Genomic DNA, 21,212 nt, shown 5'->3' with positions numbered 1-21,212 from the left:
TAAATAGCAAGTGGAGGGAACAATTCTAAGGGCATAGGATAATTCGGATTCCTGGATATGAGGATGGACACAGCGCTTCGACCACGGATCCAGACTCCCTGCCCCCTTGCAGCCAGCACAGAGAGAATCGTGCTGGCTTCCTCCTTCCCTGAGGTCACAAAGGTGACCTGGGGGAGGGGGGATGTTAAAAAGAGTGGGGAGGGGAGGTGTGGGGATGTATCCCGAGGCTTCCCCAGCCTCCTTCCCTCCTGCACCACTGTGCCCTAGCTAGACTGGTGAAAAAGCCCATCTAGCCAAAATGTAGAGTGGGAGCAACATGGAGGCAAAGGCTCTGCATAGGATGCCCATAAGCCTCCGAGTTCATCGCCATAGGACTGCACCCTAAGTGGATTTAAATCCATTATTAATGGCTTCAATCATAGAGATCCTCAATCCCCACTCCATGGCATGCACAAGCAAGTTCATCTACTGCCACTCCATGAAGCAAGACAAAAGCCCTAAAAGGTATGTCAAGAAATGATTTAAAAAAACAAAACAAAAAACACCTAACACTATATACTGCTTTTAACTAGATGTTTCCTATACAGATAAATAAAACTTTGAGTACAAGGCTTTAGATTTAAGGATTGCCATCTTACCCGTAGTCTTATTAAAGGCTTCTCTGGTTGTCGGGGATTTCCAAGACGTTCTCTTTCTGAGTTGTCCAGCATAGTTTCAACCTTTAAAAAAAGAAGGGACATAAGTGGCAAGATACAAAAGCTGCTATTTCATCCAATTGTTTACCATGAAGAAAATGTCATTTCCTGCTTTAACAGCTTCCCTCTCTTATCCCTTTCCTCTTTATTCCTAGTTATTATTATTATTAGCCTTTTCCTCTAATGAACTTTGGCTGGCACACCTGTCTATCCAGTGTGCATGCTGTGACCAAGGGAAAGGAAGGTCAAGCTCTGGGAGCTTGACCCCAGTCAAGCTCCCAGAGACCTGAGACCTGCCTGAAGATTGGCTGGGACCTTCTGGTGAGTCCCGATACACAGTTTAAGGAACATTGTGCAAAGAGATTCAAGAAAGCTCTCTGCATAAAACACTAGTCGAGTGTTTCCCCTAAGTGTCAAGTTGCACAATGTAACAGCCATTTATTTATTTATTACATTTCTAATCTCCCAATAGCTGACAAGGACCTCAAACGCCAGTTCCAAGATACCGTATACTACTAGCAAATGAACAAGCTGATGTGATTAAGTTTTTACCACGAATACCCTGCTCAGACAAAGGTTCAGTTCAGACAACACGTTTCTCAACGTGGTTTTAGAACTCCACAGCAGAGTTTTTACACCACCATTGAAAAACGTGTTGTCTGGTGGCAGAACACCACACAACGGTGGTTTTTTTTTTTGGAAAACACTCCATGCAGAATATCCACAGTGTGCAGAGGAGAGGTTCCTGCACAACCGTTGTGTTGCATGTTGTGTGAAGGACTCGGTGGAGTTTTCCGTTGATTTTCCCCACTGGCTACAGAGTTCCCTGGCAAGAGCAGCAAAAGGAGCCGGGATTCCCTGGACCAGGGAAGGATGGAGGAGGAACTGTCAATCTAACGTTGCAATGGATTTTACTCAACTCCACAGTAGCCCACAGACACACCGGTGGAGTTAGAACATGTTGTGTGAGGAGTACCCCCTAGAAACTCAACCGCTGAATGGAGTTTTCACACTGCATTGACTAATACATTATCTGAACTAAGCCCTTATGTTGCAGAAGGATGAAATACTGAGATATTTCCTGTGCTATATCGGAAACCAGACCAAGTAAAAAGTTACACTACAGTTAGGACAAGACCATCTCCTGCATGCTTCAATGTAAATCATATTTATTTTTTAAAATTACCTTCTCCATACAGAAAGCTTGTATTGCTTGTGTTACTTTAGGATTGTCATGGTTAAATATGTCTGGATGGTCAGCAAGAACAATGTCCTCAATGTAGAAAGGTCTTACTGTCTGAAGAGGAATCTTCTGCATATTCATTTTTTTGCCTTTGATACGCAGCAGGCCGACATGCCTGGAATGCATTGAGTAAATCTATTTAAGCCATGGGAGTGTGGTTAAAATCCCACAATATAAAACCAGAGCTCTTGCAACTGTTATGTTCACAGAAAGCAACAGAAAGCTATTATAACAACAGCAGCACAGCAACAAAAACATTTTTAGAGCCTTAACAGGTAGACAAGAAGTACAAGGCCTATGTTGATAAGGAATTGACATTCGTAACTATCAAAATGTTTCTGCCCCTCCTACAAATGTGTAGTGAATAGGGAAGATGTACAAAAATCTCTTTTGCTTACTCAAACTTAACTATACCAGACCATTGCAGCTAACAATGTTGCTTTCAACTTTTACTTAATAGAAGTTACCTGCCATCTGCAAGCCCTCCCACTCCAATGCTCTGTCGCCTTCCCATGCAACTTTTATCATCACACTGCATCTCCTGTGCCATTTGCTCTGATTAAAGTTTCTTCCCCAGGACAGAGGACCAAGCACTTCTCTTGAATTCACTATCACCACCATTATACGATAGGCCCTTCCCTCCTCAAGTAACTTAGCAGAGTAGCAAACAGCTTGAGGGGCACACAAGGAATCCGTTTTTAACACAAGTCTTCACACACACACACACACACACACACACACACACACACACAGAGAGAGGCCTATCGTACTATTTCTTAAGGAGAGGAGAAATGTGGCAGATTCTCCACTCCACACCTTGGAGACCAAAGATCTCCTCTGCACTTCTAAGTCTCTGAATGGACTGCTCCAGAACCATTCGGGTTAAGGGTTGCCAATCCTGATATACTTTCTGCCTATACACTAATAAATATAATAAAAAGCTCTATGTAAAAATTAAGAACTTACTTTTTGGCAGCTTCTCCTGGTGACAAAGAAGTAACCACTGAACTTCCTGGCTGGGAAACATAGAAAAGCTGTTGCTCATTTCGAGTTGGAGATATTTTACATTCGTGCTCATGACCCCAAATTACAAGATCAATAAAATCATCTAGAAACTGTTCTGGAATATAATTTGTGGCTCCATGTTTACTCCTGTGCCAAAGGAAACAAATACAGTTGCAGAAATGAAAATGATGTTTTGCACACACTGAAATTTATGTTAAAAGTAGTAAGTATTCCTGTATTATTTAATTCCACTGTCACTGCTGCAAAATATGGTATATCAGGAACAATTTTTAAAACTTAAGAAAAAGCTCCAACCACGGTCTCCTTTGGTGCAGAAAGAACCACATTGACTACGCTCCAAGACTGGGAACTCGACCTTGGAGCAGGAAAGAAGGGGGAATTCCGATGGGCAGGGCGGGGAGGAGACTGGAGATGCCAGGATACAAGCTGTCCTGAGGCCTCTCCAGCCTCCTTCCCTCCCCCTCTGAAGCGCTCCAGCTAGATAGGCGAAAAAAGCCCTTCTGGTGCAAAATGCAGGGTAGGAGGACAGGGAGGTTTTGACCACCTCCACCAGTCCTCCTACTCTGCATAGGATGACCATAAGCCTCCAAATTTGGAGGCATATGATCATTGCAAGAGGATTGCACCCTTAGTGAATTAACTTTAAAGAGGGGTGGGAAAAGAAGGGCCCACTGCCTTACTGAACAGCAGTAGTACCTGTTCTGGTGAATAACAAACAGATTAAACCAACTATCTTCATCTTCTTTTGGCCTCAGCATGGTTACTTGCTTATTCACAAACATTCGGTACAGCCTCTCATCTGGAATAGATCCTGGAACAGATGTAATTAAGAATGATCATGTAATGGCCTTTTAGTGAGCAAACATGCTGGAAAAATGCACAGGAGTGTAGCGAGATTGCCAAGGATCAGATAAGATTGAAAACCGCCTTGCAGTTTGCCTCCAGCATATTACCTGGAGCAAGAACAACAGTCCCTGGAGGAGAAGCTAAGTGATAAACTACACTTTCTTACAGTGTCACTATTGTCACCGCATGGGCTGCACTAAGTTCACTGTTCATAATTTTAAAAAAACCCAACTCAACACAGAACAGCCTTAGGGTGGCTGCACCCATGACTGACTGCTAGCATAAAAGAGAAGAGACAGGCAGCAACCAAAGCAGGGCAATGTGTCCTAGTAAGAGAAATGTAGTAAATTGTGCACCTGTGAGAGCAGTTGAGTGACCGTATGGGACAGGGACTTCTCTGCAGTGGCCCCACACCTTTGAACAAGTTACCATCGGAGGTCCATCATTTTAAGAAGGCCATGAAAACATTTGCCTTGGCCTTCTCGATATGATATCTGTTGTAGCTATTATTGCTGTTGTTGTTGTTTTTATTGTTGTTTTTATTGCTGTTGTATTGTCTTAATGTTTTTAATTGCATATTTTAGCTGTTTTTATGTATTTTGTTACTTATAGCAGTGCTATGGCATCCAGGAACAGGAGGCAGCTGACTGTTGCCAGAACACTTATGACCAAAGCTGACTAAAAACCTGGCTACTGATCCAAAGTGGAGTCGCGATCACAATTGCTACATTCCTCAATGGAAATAACCAACTTAAGGACATCTGCTAAAAGAAATGTAAGCACTGAACACAAGCAAAGCAGAGAAGCAAACTGACGATGGACTTGCAGGCCCAAGCAGATGCTACTTCTACTCCCAGGATCAGAAAACTAATCCTAAGAAATAAAATTCACTGTCTTTATTAAATTAATATTGAATGGATTTCTAGCCTGCCTTTTAGGGTGAATATCTTCCCTCTCTGGAAGGTCAGTCCAGTTGTACCTCCAAAGTATCATGCCTTGATTAAAGCCTTGCAAAAATTGTACCTAATCCATAGAGAGCAATTTTCGAATTGCCTTTCTGAAGCAAAACAGGACTAACATCTATCTTCTCTACAGAAGGTGACCGTCCAAAATGATTCAAAAGTCCTGCGCAACTCAAGATGTCCAAAGCACAAAGAGCATCTGCCTGTAAGATATATGGAGGAAGAGAGACAATCAGGGTTTGGTCATCAAAAGTTGAGGCTGGAAAGGCCTAGGGATACTTCTTAAGCTCGCCTCTCCAGTGTTGTCCCCATCCCTCCCCTCTCATGGGAAAGCCCCCCTCACCTCCTCTCCGAGTTCACTGTTGTGACCTCGGGGAGGCACCACGCCAGCTGCGAGGGGATGGGAAGCTTGGATTCCTGGGTCGGAGGTTGAAGTGCTGTCACAGAATCACAGAATAGCAGAGTTGGAAGGGGCCGACAAGGCCATCGAGTCCAACCCCCTGCTCAATGCAGGACTCCACCCTAAAGCATCCCTGACAGATGGTTGTCCAGCTGCCTCTTGAAGGCCTCTAGTGTGGGAGAGCCCACAACCTCCCTAGGCAACTGATTCCATTGTCGTACTGCTCTAACAGTCAGGAAGCTTTTCCTGATGTCCAGCTGGAATCTGGCTTTGATCTTGGATCCAGGAATCCGAATATCCTATGGCCCCTCAGATGCTGCCTAGAGGCCACAGGATTGCTCCCTAAACTAAATAAATTGCATGATAAATACACCTGTTGCCATTAGGAAATCATGATTTACCCTATGCTAATAAAGGAACTGAATTATATGGCTCCATCAAATGTATTTTCTATCTCATGTAATGAGTGTGTGCTTTCCTAGTAACCAAAAATCATTTAAAAATTTGAGTGCAGCTGTTTCTGATTAACAAAGTAATCCACCAAAGCCTTTTCATAAATGAAACAAGAGTGCAGTTTATCTAGAACACAATGCTACAAACACATACTCAATATCACTAAGCATCTACGTGTAAAAGTCTGCTAGATTCTGAGGGTTTATCAGCATATCTAATTAATACTAGCTGTACCTGGCGTAACATACGCCGTTGTAGCATATCTTAAAGTTTATTAATTAAATATCATCGCGGGGGTGCAGGCTGCTTGGAGGCTGCCGATACAGCGCCGTCTGGCAGACCAGGGGGGCAGGGAGGTCAGGGGGAGGGGGAGCAGGTGTCCCCCTCTCCCCAGGGTTCCTGTCAGCCTTGGGCTGCCTGCCCAGCTCACGAGATTAGGCCGGGGCCTCAGCTCGCAGCAGGCGAGCGGCTTCCCACCCGTGCCTCGCTCATGCTCCAGACCGTGGCGCTGCCCCCTTCGTGGGGAGGGGGGGGGGAAGTGAAGAGGCAGAAAGGGGGGTAGGAATACCTTGGAAAGCCCAAAGGAGTCAGGCCAGGGGCTTAGCAACCTGTATCAGCTGACGTTACATGTTGTTACTGTTGCTTAGCAACCTGTATCAGCTGAAGCCTTTACGGAAACATACCTAAGCGTTTTATATATATAGATAGCCAGTCCTCTTTTCTCCTATAACATCCTTACCCCTGTGGGATCATCATGGTTGCCATGAATACTGAAAACTGGAATAGAAATGTTGAGATTTCCATCTTGGTAGTTCACCCAGGGAAACCTGAACAGGAGAGCAAAGTTTAAGAACTCTATAGAAGTTATTGGTGGACAGAAATATGACGACTCATCACATTGTTTCCTACATGAAACTAAATCCTATATGAAAGACCATGGAAGTGTTCATATTCTATTTAAACACTATAGGTTGCATTCAGGATGCTCCCACTGGATGAAGGTGGAGAGGCAAGTTTAGCTGATTCCTCCTTTCCCTTGCAGCCTCCTAAAAAGCTGCTCCAGAGGGTTGGGGAACTGTTCAAATCATGTGGGCAGGGGAGATTGGCAAAAATAACTTTCCAGCATCCTTCCACCTGGAGCTTCAAAGGATCTCAGCCCTTTCCGCAAACAGAAGGAGCGCCTCCATTTGCAGACAGTGATGCCTTCACAGCAGGTGTCCACAAGCCCAGTCAGCAGAGCAAGCAGGAGGATCCCCAAATTTTGTAGTAATGCATCCTACCATCTAAAGAGAGAAGCTTTATTACACCATTACGTCCAGAATCTAGTATTACTATCTCCATGTCAGGCATTGTAAGAAAAGGAATTGGGAATAAAACGGCCAGTATCATACTGCCTTTATACAAATCTATGGTGCGACCACACTTAGAATACTGTGTACAGTTCTGGTCACCACACCTAAAAAAGGATATTATAGGGCAACTAAAATGATTAAGGGGCTGGAGTATCTCCCCTATGAAGGAAGGTTACATCAACGGGGATTGTTTAGCTTGGAAAAAAGGAGGCTAAGGGGAGACATGATAGAGGTGAACAAAATTATGAATGGTATGGAGAATATAGATAGGGAGACATTTTTCTCCTTCTCTCAAAATACTAGAATCCCAAGAAGCTGATTGGTGGGAGATCCTGGACACAGCGCATAGTTAAATTATGGAACTCACTACCACAAGATGTAGTGATGGGCACCAATTTGGATGGCTTTAAAAGGGGGTTGGATAAATTCCTGGAGGAGAAGGCTATCAATGGCTACTAGCCCTGTGTGCCATCTCCAGTATCCGAGGCAGTACGCCTGTGTGCACCAGTTGCTGGGGAACATGGGTGGGAGGGTGCTGTTGCACCATATCCGACTTTTCATCCCTGGCCGACAGCTGGTTGGCCGCTGTGTGAACAGAGTGTTGGACTAGATGGACCCTTGGTCTGATCCAGCATGGAACTTCTATGTTCTTAACTGCACCACTGTTGGTTGAAGGGTCATTTTAGATCCAACTCTATTAAAAAATGTTTTTATAAATAACACATTCAGCTTTACAGTAAAGATACTTACTTGCTAAAACCAAAGTTAACTGACTGGTCACTCAGAATCTCAAACTGTACAGGGTGGTCACCCATACAGTATTTCCTTAATAATTCTAAGCAAGTGTATAATGTTTTCCGGGAGGGCTTGTTTTCATGAAAGAGATCTCCTCCTAATAAAATAAAATCCACCTATAGAAAGAAAAGAAATGTCCCTTAAAATGGTCTTTTGTATTTAATGCTAAACATACACAACTCTCAGAAAGGCTTTAAATTACTTCCGAACAAAACCCAAGTGCTAAAAATTAACCTTGCTTTCCCAGTATTAAACAGTTTCGAGAAAGTCCTTTGATTGAGAACTTGGAAGTACAAATACAAATTTGATTCATGGCTACCCTAAATGGGTTTTAGCCGAACTGGAAGTACAAAGAACATAAAAGAAGGCACGTTTATCAAAGAATTTGCAGCTATCTTTTTTAAAGAAAGCATATTAAAGTGCCCAATGAGTACTATTCAATGTTGAAAAAATAAAATATAAGTACATGTTAAACTGAAACTTGAAAAAACTAAAGATGGGCCTTAATTATTTTGAACATTTGCAGCATTGCTGCACATCTCTGAAACCAATTAAATGATATCCAGAATGTGTAATCCTTCATGACTACCCCAATCTTCGCTAATACCAGAAGCCATTCAGGATGGTTCTGCCCACTCAACACTACATATGTCAACAAACCAGTAATCGATGTGAAACGCAAGAAGTTTTGTCAGCACACTAAAAATAGCCATTTCTAGGAAACATCTGGTATCATAATGCTAATTTTGCTAAGTGATATTAAACCAGCTTGCCTCATTATCTTGAGCAAGCTTCAAGATTTCATCGAAGGTTACGAATGTATCATTTCCGCGTGCAGCATCCTTTTCCAAATACCCAAGATGGATGTCAGTCGCAACTAAAATTTTAAATGTGTCGTTTTCTTCTTCATCCCTAAAGTGAACGGGGAGTGGGGTGGATTGAGAGAACATAGTAACTATATCATCTACGTTTTCAGCACTATTTTTCAGTCATAGCTTGCATTCCTTCAGCGCTACAAATATACAGCCTCATGCATTTCATGGGATTCACAAAATTCTATGCAAGCAAACATTAGCACGGTCTTCGTGCAAAGCACAAAAGGAGCTTAAAGTGGATAGAGCTATTCACAGCCCCTTCCACTATACTTCTGCAGGCCATGAACGCTGTCTTGTTCTACATCGCACCAATGTAATGTTCCACTGTGAAAAGTTGGGCATATACCGGGTTGTACAACTCAATCCTACGCATGCTTCCTTCGAAGGAAGTCCCAGTGAATTCAAGGAGATCTTACTCTCAAGAAAGCCCTAGAGCAGTGTACGTGGAATAGCAGTTAGAATGTCCTACTGAAAAACCCAGGTTCAAAGTACTACAAAGGATGACCTTGGGTGAGTAAAAGTCACTTTCCTTTGGCCTATCCTCCTATCTCACCAGAATTTTGTGAGCATAAAATGGGGCAGAAGCAGCATGAATGCTGTCCTGAGGTCTCTGGAGGAAGGGTAGAATATAAATGTAATAAAGAGATGTAGGCCTGGCCTTATACATGATCCAGAAGCTGCAGTTAATGCAGAATCCAGCATTGATGTATGATGTACCTAGGTACTTCCAAATAAATCTATTGTTGACAGAACAGCAACTGGTTGCCAATTTGCTATCCAGACAAGTTTAAGGTTTTGGTATTAACCTATAAAGCCCCAAAACAACTTGGGACCAGAATATCTGAGATGATGCCTTCTCCCATATAGACCTGCCAAACTGCTGTAGTTTTCATCACAGGCCCTCCTGGTTGTGTCACATACACAGACATTCATCTGGCAACAACGAGGAAGAGGCCCTTTTCTGTGGTAGCGCCCACTCTCTGGAATATCCTCACCTCACCACCCAGAATTAAAACATGTGCTAACCCTGTTCCAGTTTAGGAATAGGTTGAAAACATTTTAATTCACCTTGGCATTTGCTGATCTATGATACCTGTCCTTAGGATTTTTAATTCATGATTGCTCATTATATTGTACAATTGTTTTAGTTATAATTTATATTTTCATTGTAATTTTATCACTGTAAACTGCCAGGATATGTTGTATGTAACATGGATATAATTTTGTATATAATTACGTAAGAAAGGCATATGTTGGGTTCAGCCATTTCTGAAAGTAATTACCAGCACCTTCAAGTTTGCCCAGAAAGCAACAGGCAACATATTGCAGATGAAAAATCCACTGATTCTGTGTACTTACTCTACTCCTACTCTACTCCTGCTCTGACAAGAGGCAGGCCAGAAATTTGTAAATTAGTGCAAAGAACTTTACAATACTGCAGCAGCAAGTAATTGATTAGATATATCATAGATTTTCTTCATCAAGTTTCCCTCCCCGTGCCTGAAACAAAAGTCCTTCAAGGTTATCGGAACAAGTTTTATATACTAAAGGTAAAATAGGCAAAATACTCTCTTCTAGTAAAAGTGCCTCGCAATAGGAGCTAAGCAGAAGCCAGGCATGGCATGAAAGAGAGGTTCATACAATATGCTAACCCACCATGGGTTATCATGTTGTTTGAACACAGTGCGTTTTCCACAGTGTGTCTTGTTAACTATGCAGTGTGGTTTATTTTTCTTGAACAAGCAACACTGGATGGTTAACAAGGAACTCTGTGGAAAATGCACTGCATTCCAACAACACGATAATCCACCCTGTGGAAAAATCACTGTGTTCAGGCAACATAACCCACACTGCAGAAAATGAGCTGTGTTCAAACAACACAAGAAGCCATGTTTCAACAACAATCCACTCTGGGGTGGTTAGTGTGTTGTGTGAACCCAAGGATTACACTGTGACTGGAGAGAAGCAATTACAAATTTTGGAGCCACTATGGAGATACAGGAAGAGGAGGTTGCTTTGGAACAATCCAATTACACCAAATGCAGAAGAAGCAGAACTGTCCATTCCCAGCAAAAATAAACTGGAAGAAAGCAGTGAATTATGCAGACACACAGCGGACAGCTGCTGTGTACCTGACAGGAACTTTTAATTATTATTATTATTATTATTATTATTATTAATTTATATAGCACCACCAATGTACATGGTGCTGTACAGAGTAAAACAGTAAATAGCAAGACCCTGCCGCATAGGCTTACATTCTAATAAAACCATAATAAAACAATAAGGAGGGGAAGAGAATGCAAACAGGCACAGGGTAGGGTAAACAGGCACTGGGTAGGGTAAAACTAACAGTATAAAGTCAGAACAAAATCAATTATATAATTTCTTACAGCACACTTGCAATTCTCTCGCAGCACAGACTTTGAGTATTGCTGGTTTACAAGATCTCAAGGAAAGATTCTCTTTGGCATCACTTATATTCAGCTAGTATTTCTTGCTTTTAAGAAGGAATCCCTTACACCAACCATGAACACAAACTTGTGAACTGCCCAGGGAGCTTCGGCTATTGCTATAAAAATGCAATAAATAAAATAAATAAATAAAAATAAATAAATATTTTATTTATTTATTTATTTATTACAGTTCTATACCACCCAATAGCTAAAGTTCACAATATGAAGAACTGGAAGGGCGACATAGACCTATAAAGAAACCACAACTACTTGATTTCATCCAGACTGAAACAGGTGATTCCCATTTGCACCCAAAAGGAGATAAAATAGTGAGGGTGGGTAAACTTACATGGAAGTGCCATGACTCATCTTTGCAATCTCAACAGCTCACAAATCCACAGAGTGTCTCAGGAGAGAGCTCTGCTATATTGTCAAATGCCAAGAGATCAAAAAACAGATTCAGAGTCAGGACCTAGGAGAAATGATCCAAGAGAGGAAAACAGTAGTACGACAAATCTTGTGGCCAAAGTGTTGAGTTAATATATGTTTTCATTTACAAATTGCTTTTCCGTTCAACAGACTCACAGAAAATCAATAAAAACAAACAGCATGCATGTCTAAGGTAATTCAAGGATAATCGTGATCTCAGCCTTTTATCACTATTTCTCTTTTGCAGAAAGCACCAGCAGTGCCACACTGCTGTCGCTGCCTGTTTCTCCTGAAAAATTCGAACAGGAAAGGAAAGAAACCCCCGTCTTTCCTCCACAAAGACTTTAAGGGAGGGATTCATTTTTATTTTATTTTTGCAGGAGGCAGCAGCAAGATAGGCAGGAGAGAAATCACCCCTTTTTCCCTATAACTTTTCCATAGAAACGGAAGTGGTAGGTTCTTTCACTTTCCTTTGAGAATTTGCAGGCGGCGGCAGCTTTCACGTTCTGCAAAATAACACACACAGAGACACCTACATCTATTCCGAGTTGGTTGAGTAGCAACCAAATAACGAGTTTGGTTATTAAGCCAAGCGAAAATCTGAATACTCTTTCAGGAGGAACTATGGTAGGAGCAATGAATCATGTAATGGGCAACCTCTGTGGATGAACAATTCTACAGAGTTCTTGGAATAAGAGTTATTGAACAATCCCAATGGCTGAATTATCCCAATTGAATGAGAGACTTATCTTGAAGGATGCATGAGTGAAGCAAGTTTATTTATTGGAGAAATATTTTTAACACTATTTGATAAAAATTTCCAAGGCAATTTAGATAAAAATCAGGCTAAAAATCACTGTTTCAGAGAGAGCAATCCTATGGCCCGTAGAAAGAGTCTGGGGGACGGGGCGGGGGGGAGGTTAGTTCAGATTTCTGGATCTGAGGTTGGGGCTCCTTGTCCCTTCCTCCTACACCTCAAAGCCAGCCGGCTGCCTCCCTATGGTAGCAAAAGCAACCTTGGAGGGAAGGGAATGGCTTATGCCATATCCCCAGCTTCCTTTCCTCCCTCTCCCTGATGCCTCAGCTAAATGGGCAAAACAGCTTGTCTAGCGAAGATACAGAAGAGAAATAGCACAGAGGCAAAGATTGCTTTGGATGGTTGTTGTATATAGGCTCATTGCTTTGCTCTGGGTCTTGCTACTAGGTTGATTTCAGGGTATTCCTTTTGCAGCACTCTTGGGGAGAGCATTCCACAACTGAGGAACCACTACTGAGAAGACCCCCCCCCATGCAGAGACACTGTGGCCAACCTCCTCGGTGGATAGATAATTCTGCTGCAACCTTGGTGAGGGGAAATGATCAGATTTATCTCATGACATTACGCCTAATGGAATGACATTTAAATATAATAGCTCAATACTCTGAGTTTTAAGATAGCCATAAAGACTAATCTGTTCCGGCAGGCCTACCCCAATGAATTTTAAACCTAAGAATTTTAAGATGTTGTGATTGCTATTTTAATATCATATTGGTTTTATACGCTCTTTTAACCAGTTTTTTTGTATTGTTGTATTTAATGTTGTTCCCCTCCTCGATCCAGAGGGAGAGGTGGGTAAGAAATAATCTCATAATCTCATCTCACACTATTGCCCCGCTCGTGCTCTTCGCTCCTCTGATGCCATGTTTCTCGCCTGCCCAAGGGTCTCTACTTCCCTTGCTCGGCTTCGTCCATTTTCTTCTGCTGCCCCTTATGCCTGGAACGCTCTTCCAGAACATTTGAGAACTACAAGTTCAACCGCAGCTTTTAAAGCTCAGCTAAAAACTTTTCTTTTTCCTAAAGCTTTTAAAACTTGATTTTGTTCTGACTTTATACTGTTAGTTTTACCCTACCCAGTGCCTGTTTACCCTACCCTGTGCCTGTTTGCATTCTCTTCCCCTCCCTATTGTTTTATTATGATTTTATTAGAATGTAAGCCTATGGGGCAGGGTCTTGCTATTTACTGTTTTACTCTGTACAGCACCATGTACATTGATGGTGCTATATAAATAATAATAATAATAATATTAATTACTATTATTATTTTAAAAAGACCTCCCCCCGCCCCCTAAAAACACCCCACTTTTGACCAATACCTTTATTAGGGACAACCCAAAATTTCACAAAAGTGTGCAGCTTTTGTAGCCAGACGCTTATTTAGCAGCAGGCATAGGTAGAGCAATGACTCATGCAGAAACATTGCAGGCAGCCTCCTGTTTGTGGGGACTTCATATGAGAGCCCTTTAAGGCGCAATCCTATGCATATTTAGACGGGGGGGGGGGGAGTCCTTACAGCGTTCCCCAGGCAGCCATGCTGGGAGTTGTAGGGCTTTCCCCCTGCCTCAACATGCATAGGATTGAGCCCTTAATTACTGTCTTCGTTGCAACGCACACGGTTTTGGAAGAACGGCTTTAACAATAATGTAGTAACTAATTATAGTAATAATAAAGCTTTAACTCGGCCGTCTCTGTCCCAGTGGGCCGGACCGTCATTTCTTACCGGTGGACCTTTGGACAGCGCTTCCCTTCCCGCCTTCTCACCTCCTTACACCTCAGGCCTACCGCGAACCGTCAAGCCACGCCACACTTTCGGTTTCCATAGCAGCAGCCGCGGAAGAAGGATGGCCACACCCCCTCGCGCGCACCGGTGGAAGAGTAGGCGCCAGAGGGTTTTTCTCGCGATAACTGCCGGAACTCCCGCCCATCTTCTCATTCCCCCCCCCCCCCCGTTCCAGTCGGCTCAAGAACTGCAGCCCATTCCCATTGCGCAGTCGCGGCCACATCCGGGGAGAGTGAGAGGAGGGCCGAAGAAGGCCGGAAGTCTGCTCGGCTGGAGAGAAACAAGGCTTGCTGGGGGTGCTGCCGGTCACTTCTTGGGCCCGCCCCTTGCCTGAAGATGAGGTGAGGGAGAAGCCGGGGAGGCGGGGTTTGCCCCTTCCCCACTTAGAGCGGAGCTGGGAGGGCTCTCGAGAGGAGCAGGTTTCATCCGGGTCTCTTGCCTGACATGGGAGCATCTGTCCATCAAGTGCCGCTTGCAATGCTGCAAAAAGAGTTTTTGAAAACGTGATGCATTGTATTGTATTACATGGGTTCATTTGGAGAATTGATCGTGGACCTGCAACTTCAGCAAAGGAGACGCGGTAGGGTTTGCAGGATGCTGCTACTACTGGCTTTGGAATAACTGAGCGACGTGAAGATCACACCCCAAAGCCTTCGTGAGAAAGCTTTGAGCAATGATGATGGTTATGGTGATGCTCGTAAGGGTTTGGCTTTTTTATTTTTTATAGGTGTAGATATTCATCTTGGAAGCTTTCCAGGCACTGAGCCCAAACGCATTGTAATGCCATCCACGCTGGGTTGCAGTCCAGCACATCTGGAGGGCACCAGGTTGGGGAAGGCTGCATACTATTATTAGATGGTTTTTGTAACTCCAGGCCGGAGGATGGAAAAGAGCCTTGCCTTGCTCAAGCCACGGAGAAAATGTTGCAGCTCTGCCTAAGGATGTAGGCTGGGCTATGGCAGAAATGACAGCAAGTAGGTGAAGGAGACTGGATGTAAGAGTAGCCAGGTGTGGTTCAAAAGTCCAAAGGAAAGCAAATAGAAAGGCTGTTCTCTGGAGGCCATCAGGTTGGGGAAGGCTGATGTAAGACATTCACATCCATCTGGAGCCCAATCCAGTGTGTGTTTATTCAGAGAGAAGGAGCCTACTCAGTTCACTAAGCTATAACCTGTGAAAAGCGTCTGATGTAATAGACTACAACTCCCATTACTCCCCACTATTGGCTGTGCTGGCTGGGGGATGATGGGATTCTGCCTGGTAACAACTCTCCAGGGTTTCAGACAGAAGACTTTCATAGGTCTTATTAGAGATGCAGGAGATTAAACCTGTGATATTCTGCGTGCAAAGCAGGTGCTCTGCCGCTAAGCTACAGACCTCTATGCAGAGGGATGATGTAGTAGAGCAAGTAACAGGGACATAGGAAGCTGCTTTATATCAAGTCAGACCATTGGTCCATCTAGCTTAGTATTGTCTCTCTGTATTGACCTGCGGCTTTCAGACTGGTCATTTGCAGCTCCAGCTGGGTATGCTGGAAACTGAACTTGGAACCTTCTGCATGCAAAGCAGGTGCTCTCCTATTGAGTTATGCAAGTGTACACCTGCTGCTGCTGTTCTTATAGTATTATTGTGATAATACTAAAACACTGCCGGTTACTACACCTTAATTATTTCAGTTTTTTAGAATGATGGGGTGGGGCGGAGGGAGGGAATTGTACAACAGCTGGGAAGCTGCCTGATGATTGGCAGTCAGAGGGAAAGGAGTGGGGTCAGGGGAAAGGTGGCATGGTCACCTGGGGTACCCCAGAGGTTCAGATTGGGACCCGAGGTGGGCCAGAGGTTCAACATCCCTGCTATAGAAAATTGACTTTTGAGTATTTCAGAATGCAGATGGTTCTGAAGATACCCAAAGCCTCGTGATCTGAAAGTACATGCCAGGCTGAGAGCTTTTAGTATAGCAGTAAGGTTGTAAATGGTGATCAGAAAGGTAATCCTTGCATCCACCAGAAAAAGTTTCCAATACACCCTGCTAAAAGAATAACATATTTTAAAAGCTGCTGGCAACGTAGGCAGACAGAAATTGTGTCTTGCAAAATGTAACCAGTCTCCATCTGGTGCTGGGACGTAGCATTGTCAAACATGCGTTGGAGGGTAGGGGTTGCAGAAATGAAAAGAATCTGTTTCCCCCCTGCAAAAATCACTCCATGGGCAGCAGACACAAAGAGTTGTTTGCTTTAGAGCATGGAATGAGAAAGCTGAGCCTTGCTGGCTACTGGAAACTATGCTAAGTCAAAATGTGTGGACCCCTGGCCAAGATTCTCTGCTTATCAGCTGATCATATCCTGGCCTTGGTATATTTCTTTCATGTAGCGTTGGCTTTAAAAGTAAAAACTTCTAGGGATCTTCTTCAGATTAGTCTATAAGAAAGTCAGCATATTTGCTTCTCTTCAGAGACCATCCTTTGAGTCTTCCTACTTTCTGAGAAAAGGTGTAAGCTACCTGTGGTTTGGAACAGCTTCCTAAGAGAATTATGCCTCGTCTCCTTGATGTCTACCTTTAGACTGCTGGCGAAGGTTATTTTATGCAAACAGCCTTGTGTGGGATTCTGATGTTATGCATTTTTTGATGTTATAAGTTGCTTTGTGTTTTGTTGTGGTTTTAGGCTGTATTTTATCTTATACTGATAGCTTTCTAAGCTTTCTTGTGTAGTTTGGTAATATAAAAAGATAGGGCATAAATCACTAGTGGTAATCACAATAATATTGGAAAGGGAGGAGAAGAATTCCTTCTAGCCTAAGTTTGTCCCTGAGGGCCACAGGATCACCACAGACTTCTCCTGTATGACACCCTTGAAATGTCTGTGCTTTGTGTGATGCCATAAAATGTGTTACTTATACAATACCTATTCATCTTATCTGACCTTTTATGGGAGGCATAAGCCTTTGATATATACCAAGATTGAGAGCGGAAGGTCTTCCTAAAACCTGTTTCACAATCTGTACTACCTGTTCCACCCCACCCCACCCAATTCTACGCAACTATTAAAGATGCAGAAACTCTGTCCTGTTTTGTCCTTGTCACTGTATTAACACATTCTTATTTCCCCCACTAAAGGTTGTCATGATATTGCTGCCGCCTCTACTATTCTTCAGCTTTTGTTAGCAGTTTTTGTGTGTTTGCAAACTCTACTGACGAATTATCAGGAATTGAAATGAGCTAGAAAGAGAAGTGGAAATATTTCTCCTTATTTGCGGCTTGAGTGTCCAAGTCTGCAAAATGAACGACAGTGGCAAATCTGCTGAAAAGAACACAGAGGAGGAGCCAAAAGATTATAAGGACTTTGCTGAGAGCTTTAATCAGCTTGAGTTGTTGGAAACCCACAGACATCTAATCCCCACTGGAACACAAAGTCTTTGGTCTGGAGACTCCGATGAGGAAGATCAGGAAGAAAAAACAGAGGAATGGTACCAAGCTCAAGAGAAAAAGCTAGAAAGCAACCCAGACAAACTTCTGCTTTGGGCAGCTGAAAAAAATAGGGTATGTCAATTGGGATGTTCATAATTGGGGATGTGAATACTGTCCTAATAAGCTCAGTGTCACTAGGCAGTACCTTGCACTGCCACTGTGCCTCCATTAATTCCATTGAGCCAACAGGACCTGCCGCTACTACAACAGGAACTAGCACTTCCAGAAACACTCAGCCCTGTTCCAGAAATGAGCATTTCTACATGTTTAAAGGTTGTTTCAGGAACTCTTTGTTCCTGTTGTGCTAGTGGCAGGTCCCACTGATGCGCAGACTGACCACTCGGACTGGGTTCAGACGACACGATAACCAACAGTGGGTTAAATAATCAATGGTGGTTCATTGTGTTGACTGTCAGGACTTTTTCACACCATGGTTGGTTATTCGGCTGAAATAACCAACGCTGTGCAGAGTTGATTATTTGAACAATGCTGGTTATGTTGTAGGCACTGTTGACTATTTTGTCGCACACAGTTGGTTATTTTCAGTGACTACAGAGTCCCTGGCGAGAGCAAACAAAGCGGCAGCTGCCGCTCTTTTCCAGCTAGCAGAACTTGCAATGGCTGATGGGATACCAGTGGGAGGACTGAAGGGGGAGAGAGGGTGGGAGATGTGTCAATCAAACACATAGTCAGTTTGACATTGGCCTTAATCCACACCACAGTTGATTATAATCATGTCGTGTGGGGAGTACCCCCTTGATAATCAACCGTGGAATTGACTATTAACCTATCATTGACTATTGTGTTGTCCAAATGCAGCCTCTGTCTTGCCTGATCTTACCTAGAGTTTGAAGGGGGATTTGATCTCTATACTCCTTGCTTTAAATGTCCATCATCAAAATAACAGCAACAATACTACATTTGAAGGTTGTGCATACAAGTCAAGACCAACATTATTTAATAGATTTATAGCCCACTTTTCAGGATAAATCCCTTCACAAAGCAGATTACAACAGAATTAAAAATACAGAATACATGATACATTTTGTCTTGGCGTTTTCTGTGCACCGTAATGAAAACACTGTATTGCCTGGTATAATAGGCTTCAGTGTGACGTCATTTTATCCTTGCACCAACTCTTGCACAGTGGTGAGCCAGGATGTTGTAGTGTTTAGAGTGTCGGACTAGGACTGGGGAAGACCTGGGCTCAAATCCTGCTCAGCCATGAAGTTTACTGTTAACTTTGGGCCACCAAGTATATTGCCCTTTGGGGAAAAGTGGGATTGGAGATAAGTGGAAACCTGTTTTTTCTTGAATTTCCCAAAAATCTGGGGGAGGGGGAATGGGGTTGAAAAAAATGTTCTCCCCCTACCCCATCTTTTCTGGGTTTATTTTTCCCAGCCCTTCACTTCTCTAGGTGGGATAAAAATGTAAAAATAAACAAACATTGTGTTCACTTAGGCTGGGAGGAAATGAACTTTATAGCTGAGCGGGATTTGTGGCCTGGGTCTTCAGTATCCAAACTCACCACACTGTATTTATTTATTTATTACATTTATATACCGCCCCATAGCTAAAGCTCTCTGGGCGGTTTACAAAGGTTGAAAACAGTGAACATTAAAAACAAATATAAAAATTTAAAACTATCAAAAGCATAAAAACAACAATATGCATTTAAACAACTATTCTGGGGTCAGTTAAAAACTCAGCATATGTTGTTAACTGCCTGGGAGAAGAGAAAAGTCTTGAGCTGGCGCCAAAAAGATAACAACGTTGGCGCCAAGTGAGCCTCGGCGGGGAGATCATTCCATAATTGGGGGGCCACCACTGAAAAGGCTCTCTCCCTGTACATTGCACTCCACCTAAAAGTAATGTATCTAGTTAGTTGGCTTGCTATAATGGATTTGTCTCTTTTTCTCCCTCACAGCTTAACACGGTACAAAGGCTCTTGTCTCAAAATCTTGTTCCAGTAAATGTCCAAGATGAAGACCAATATACCCCTCTCCACCGTGCTGCCTATAGTGGACACTTAGAAGTTGTACGAGAGCTGATTGCCCGCGGCGCAGATGTTCATGCATTGACAGTGGATAGCTGGACCCCACTGCACAGTGCCTGTAAGTGGAACAACACAAAGATAGCCTCGTTCTTGCTTCAGCATGGTGCGGATATCAATGCTCAGACCAATGGCTTGCTGACTCCCCTGCACCTTGCAGCAGGAAACAGGGAGAGCAAGGAAACCCTTGAACTCTTGCTCATGAATCGCTATTTGAAGCCAAACCTCAAAAACAACTTGGACGAAACGGGATACGATATCGCTCGAAGGACTGATATATATCACTATCTGTTTGAAATTGTTGAAAATTGCACAAATTCTGTGTCAGATTCTTAGGAATTGTGAACATTTGAATGTTGAAACTGGGCCTTGGTAAAAAAAAATTACACTTCGTTATTACACTCAAATTTGGTGCTTTCAACCCCACTTCTCGGCATAGCTTTTCTCTATGAGATGCTGAAATGAGGTCTCATTTTGTTACGAGGTCATTATTTTTATAAATTAAATTACACTACCCTTATACTTGTGAAACATTCCACTTTTACTTGAAAAACATTGGAGGAATTGTAAGTATCCCATGGCATGACTACAAGAAATTTTCACCCAAAACATCACAGGTGCGTACACTAGTACAATTGACATTGCTCCAAACATTGGCTGGTTCTTCTTTTCAAAACGATGGAAATTTAATGAGAGCTAATTGGTGACTGACAGACATGCTTGAACAGAAAGGAACATGGGAGACAAACTGCCTAAACATACAGCCTTTTGCCAGTACTGAGGTTAGCAGCTGCTTCTCAACAGTGGATAATGGCATCTTCTCAGCTGTTACAAACATCGCTAACCTGAAATCAATAGTGCAATGTGATGGTCAGATTTCAAAGGCCTACTCTGGTGCAGTATGGTATATCTGTCTCAAATGACCTGCTTACCTTCAAAACCTAACATCTTGTGCTCTCATTTTGCTTTTTAGTCACAAATGAATGCCTACACTTGGAAATGTTAAGTTGGGAGTATATTATTTACTTTAGATGGATCTATAAACAGGATTCTAGATCCTTGCTAGATTCTGCTCATAGATTCGGCTCTTGCAAAAAAAAAAAATCCTTGTATAATGCTGCTATATGTAGGCATTTGACAGTGGTAGCTTTCTCAAAGGTAATTTGCACAGCACCAAACATTACGGCTGGCGTGATCCAAAGACGCAAGTACTATGAGATTCCAGGGCTTGCTTTACTTAGTCGTACCCTAGTTTGTATGTATCGTTACTTTCCTTTTTTATGTTCTCATATACAAAATGACATTTGTGAGCCCTTTGGTGTCATTCATTAATAATATGACCAGTAGTCTGAAGTCATTTATATATGTTGAGTTACCAGTCCTGAATACTCTTAGAGCTGGTTCACATAATACTTCAATAAGATATGAGCTTGGGCAAAAAAAAAAGTGTATACAATGTGTGTTGTCAAAAGATCTACACCACCTTTCCCCAACCTGGCACACTCCATTTGTTTTGGACTACAACTCCCAAGATTCCTAACAATTGGCCATGCTGGCTGGGGCTGATG

At 42.8% G+C, this 21,212-nt stretch overlaps 2 protein-coding genes across 4 annotated transcripts in view; one reads left to right on the top strand and one right to left on the bottom strand.

Annotated features, from left to right (window-relative positions):
* Positions 1 to 14,186, bottom strand: part of MRE11 (MRE11 homolog, double strand break repair nuclease) — a 39,905-nt gene extending 25,719 nt beyond the window's left edge. The window contains exons 1-10 of one of the 2 annotated variants that reach the window (XM_063127133.1): positions 14,070 to 14,186; positions 11,453 to 11,575; positions 8,546 to 8,684; positions 7,728 to 7,888; positions 6,365 to 6,452; positions 4,834 to 4,975; positions 3,661 to 3,775; positions 2,905 to 3,090; positions 1,882 to 2,053; positions 639 to 719 (exon numbers count right to left, since the gene is read on the bottom strand). In XM_063127133.1, the coding sequence (XP_062983203.1) occupies positions 639 to 719; positions 1,882 to 2,053; positions 2,905 to 3,090; positions 3,661 to 3,775; positions 4,834 to 4,975; positions 6,365 to 6,452; positions 7,728 to 7,888; positions 8,546 to 8,684; positions 11,453 to 11,472 (1,104 nt within the window). In that variant the 5' untranslated portion in view covers positions 11,473 to 11,575; positions 14,070 to 14,186. The remainder of the gene's footprint in view (positions 1 to 638; positions 720 to 1,881; positions 2,054 to 2,904; positions 3,091 to 3,660; positions 3,776 to 4,833; positions 4,976 to 6,364; positions 6,453 to 7,727; positions 7,889 to 8,545; positions 8,685 to 11,452; positions 11,576 to 14,069) is intronic. The other variant, XM_063127134.1, reaches the window with a different exon arrangement.
* A 197-nt stretch (positions 14,187 to 14,383) lies between these two features.
* On the top strand, positions 14,384 to 20,030 carry LOC134399753 (ankyrin repeat domain-containing protein 49-like). Of its 2 annotated transcripts, none has more exons than XM_063127849.1 (3): positions 14,384 to 14,470; positions 17,241 to 17,663; positions 19,519 to 20,030. In XM_063127849.1, exons 2-3 carry the CDS (start codon positions 17,403 to 17,405, stop codon positions 19,978 to 19,980), a joined length of 723 nt encoding a protein of 240 aa, XP_062983919.1. In that variant the 5' UTR covers positions 14,384 to 14,470; positions 17,241 to 17,402; the 3' UTR covers positions 19,981 to 20,030. The 2 variants fall into 2 exon arrangements, with proteins under 2 accessions (XP_062983919.1, XP_062983918.1); XM_063127848.1 differs by lacking the exon at positions 14,384 to 14,470 and adding an exon at positions 15,020 to 15,103.
* The last annotated feature ends 1,182 nt before the right edge of the window (positions 20,031 to 21,212 follow it).

The sequence above is a fragment of the Elgaria multicarinata genome, chromosome 5 (genome assembly GCF_023053635.1).
Source record: "Elgaria multicarinata webbii isolate HBS135686 ecotype San Diego chromosome 5, rElgMul1.1.pri, whole genome shotgun sequence".
Lineage (NCBI taxonomy): Eukaryota > Metazoa > Chordata > Lepidosauria > Squamata > Anguidae > Elgaria > Elgaria multicarinata.
Note: the sequence above shows the minus strand (reverse complement) of the source record. Positions and strands in the feature narration are given on the sequence as shown.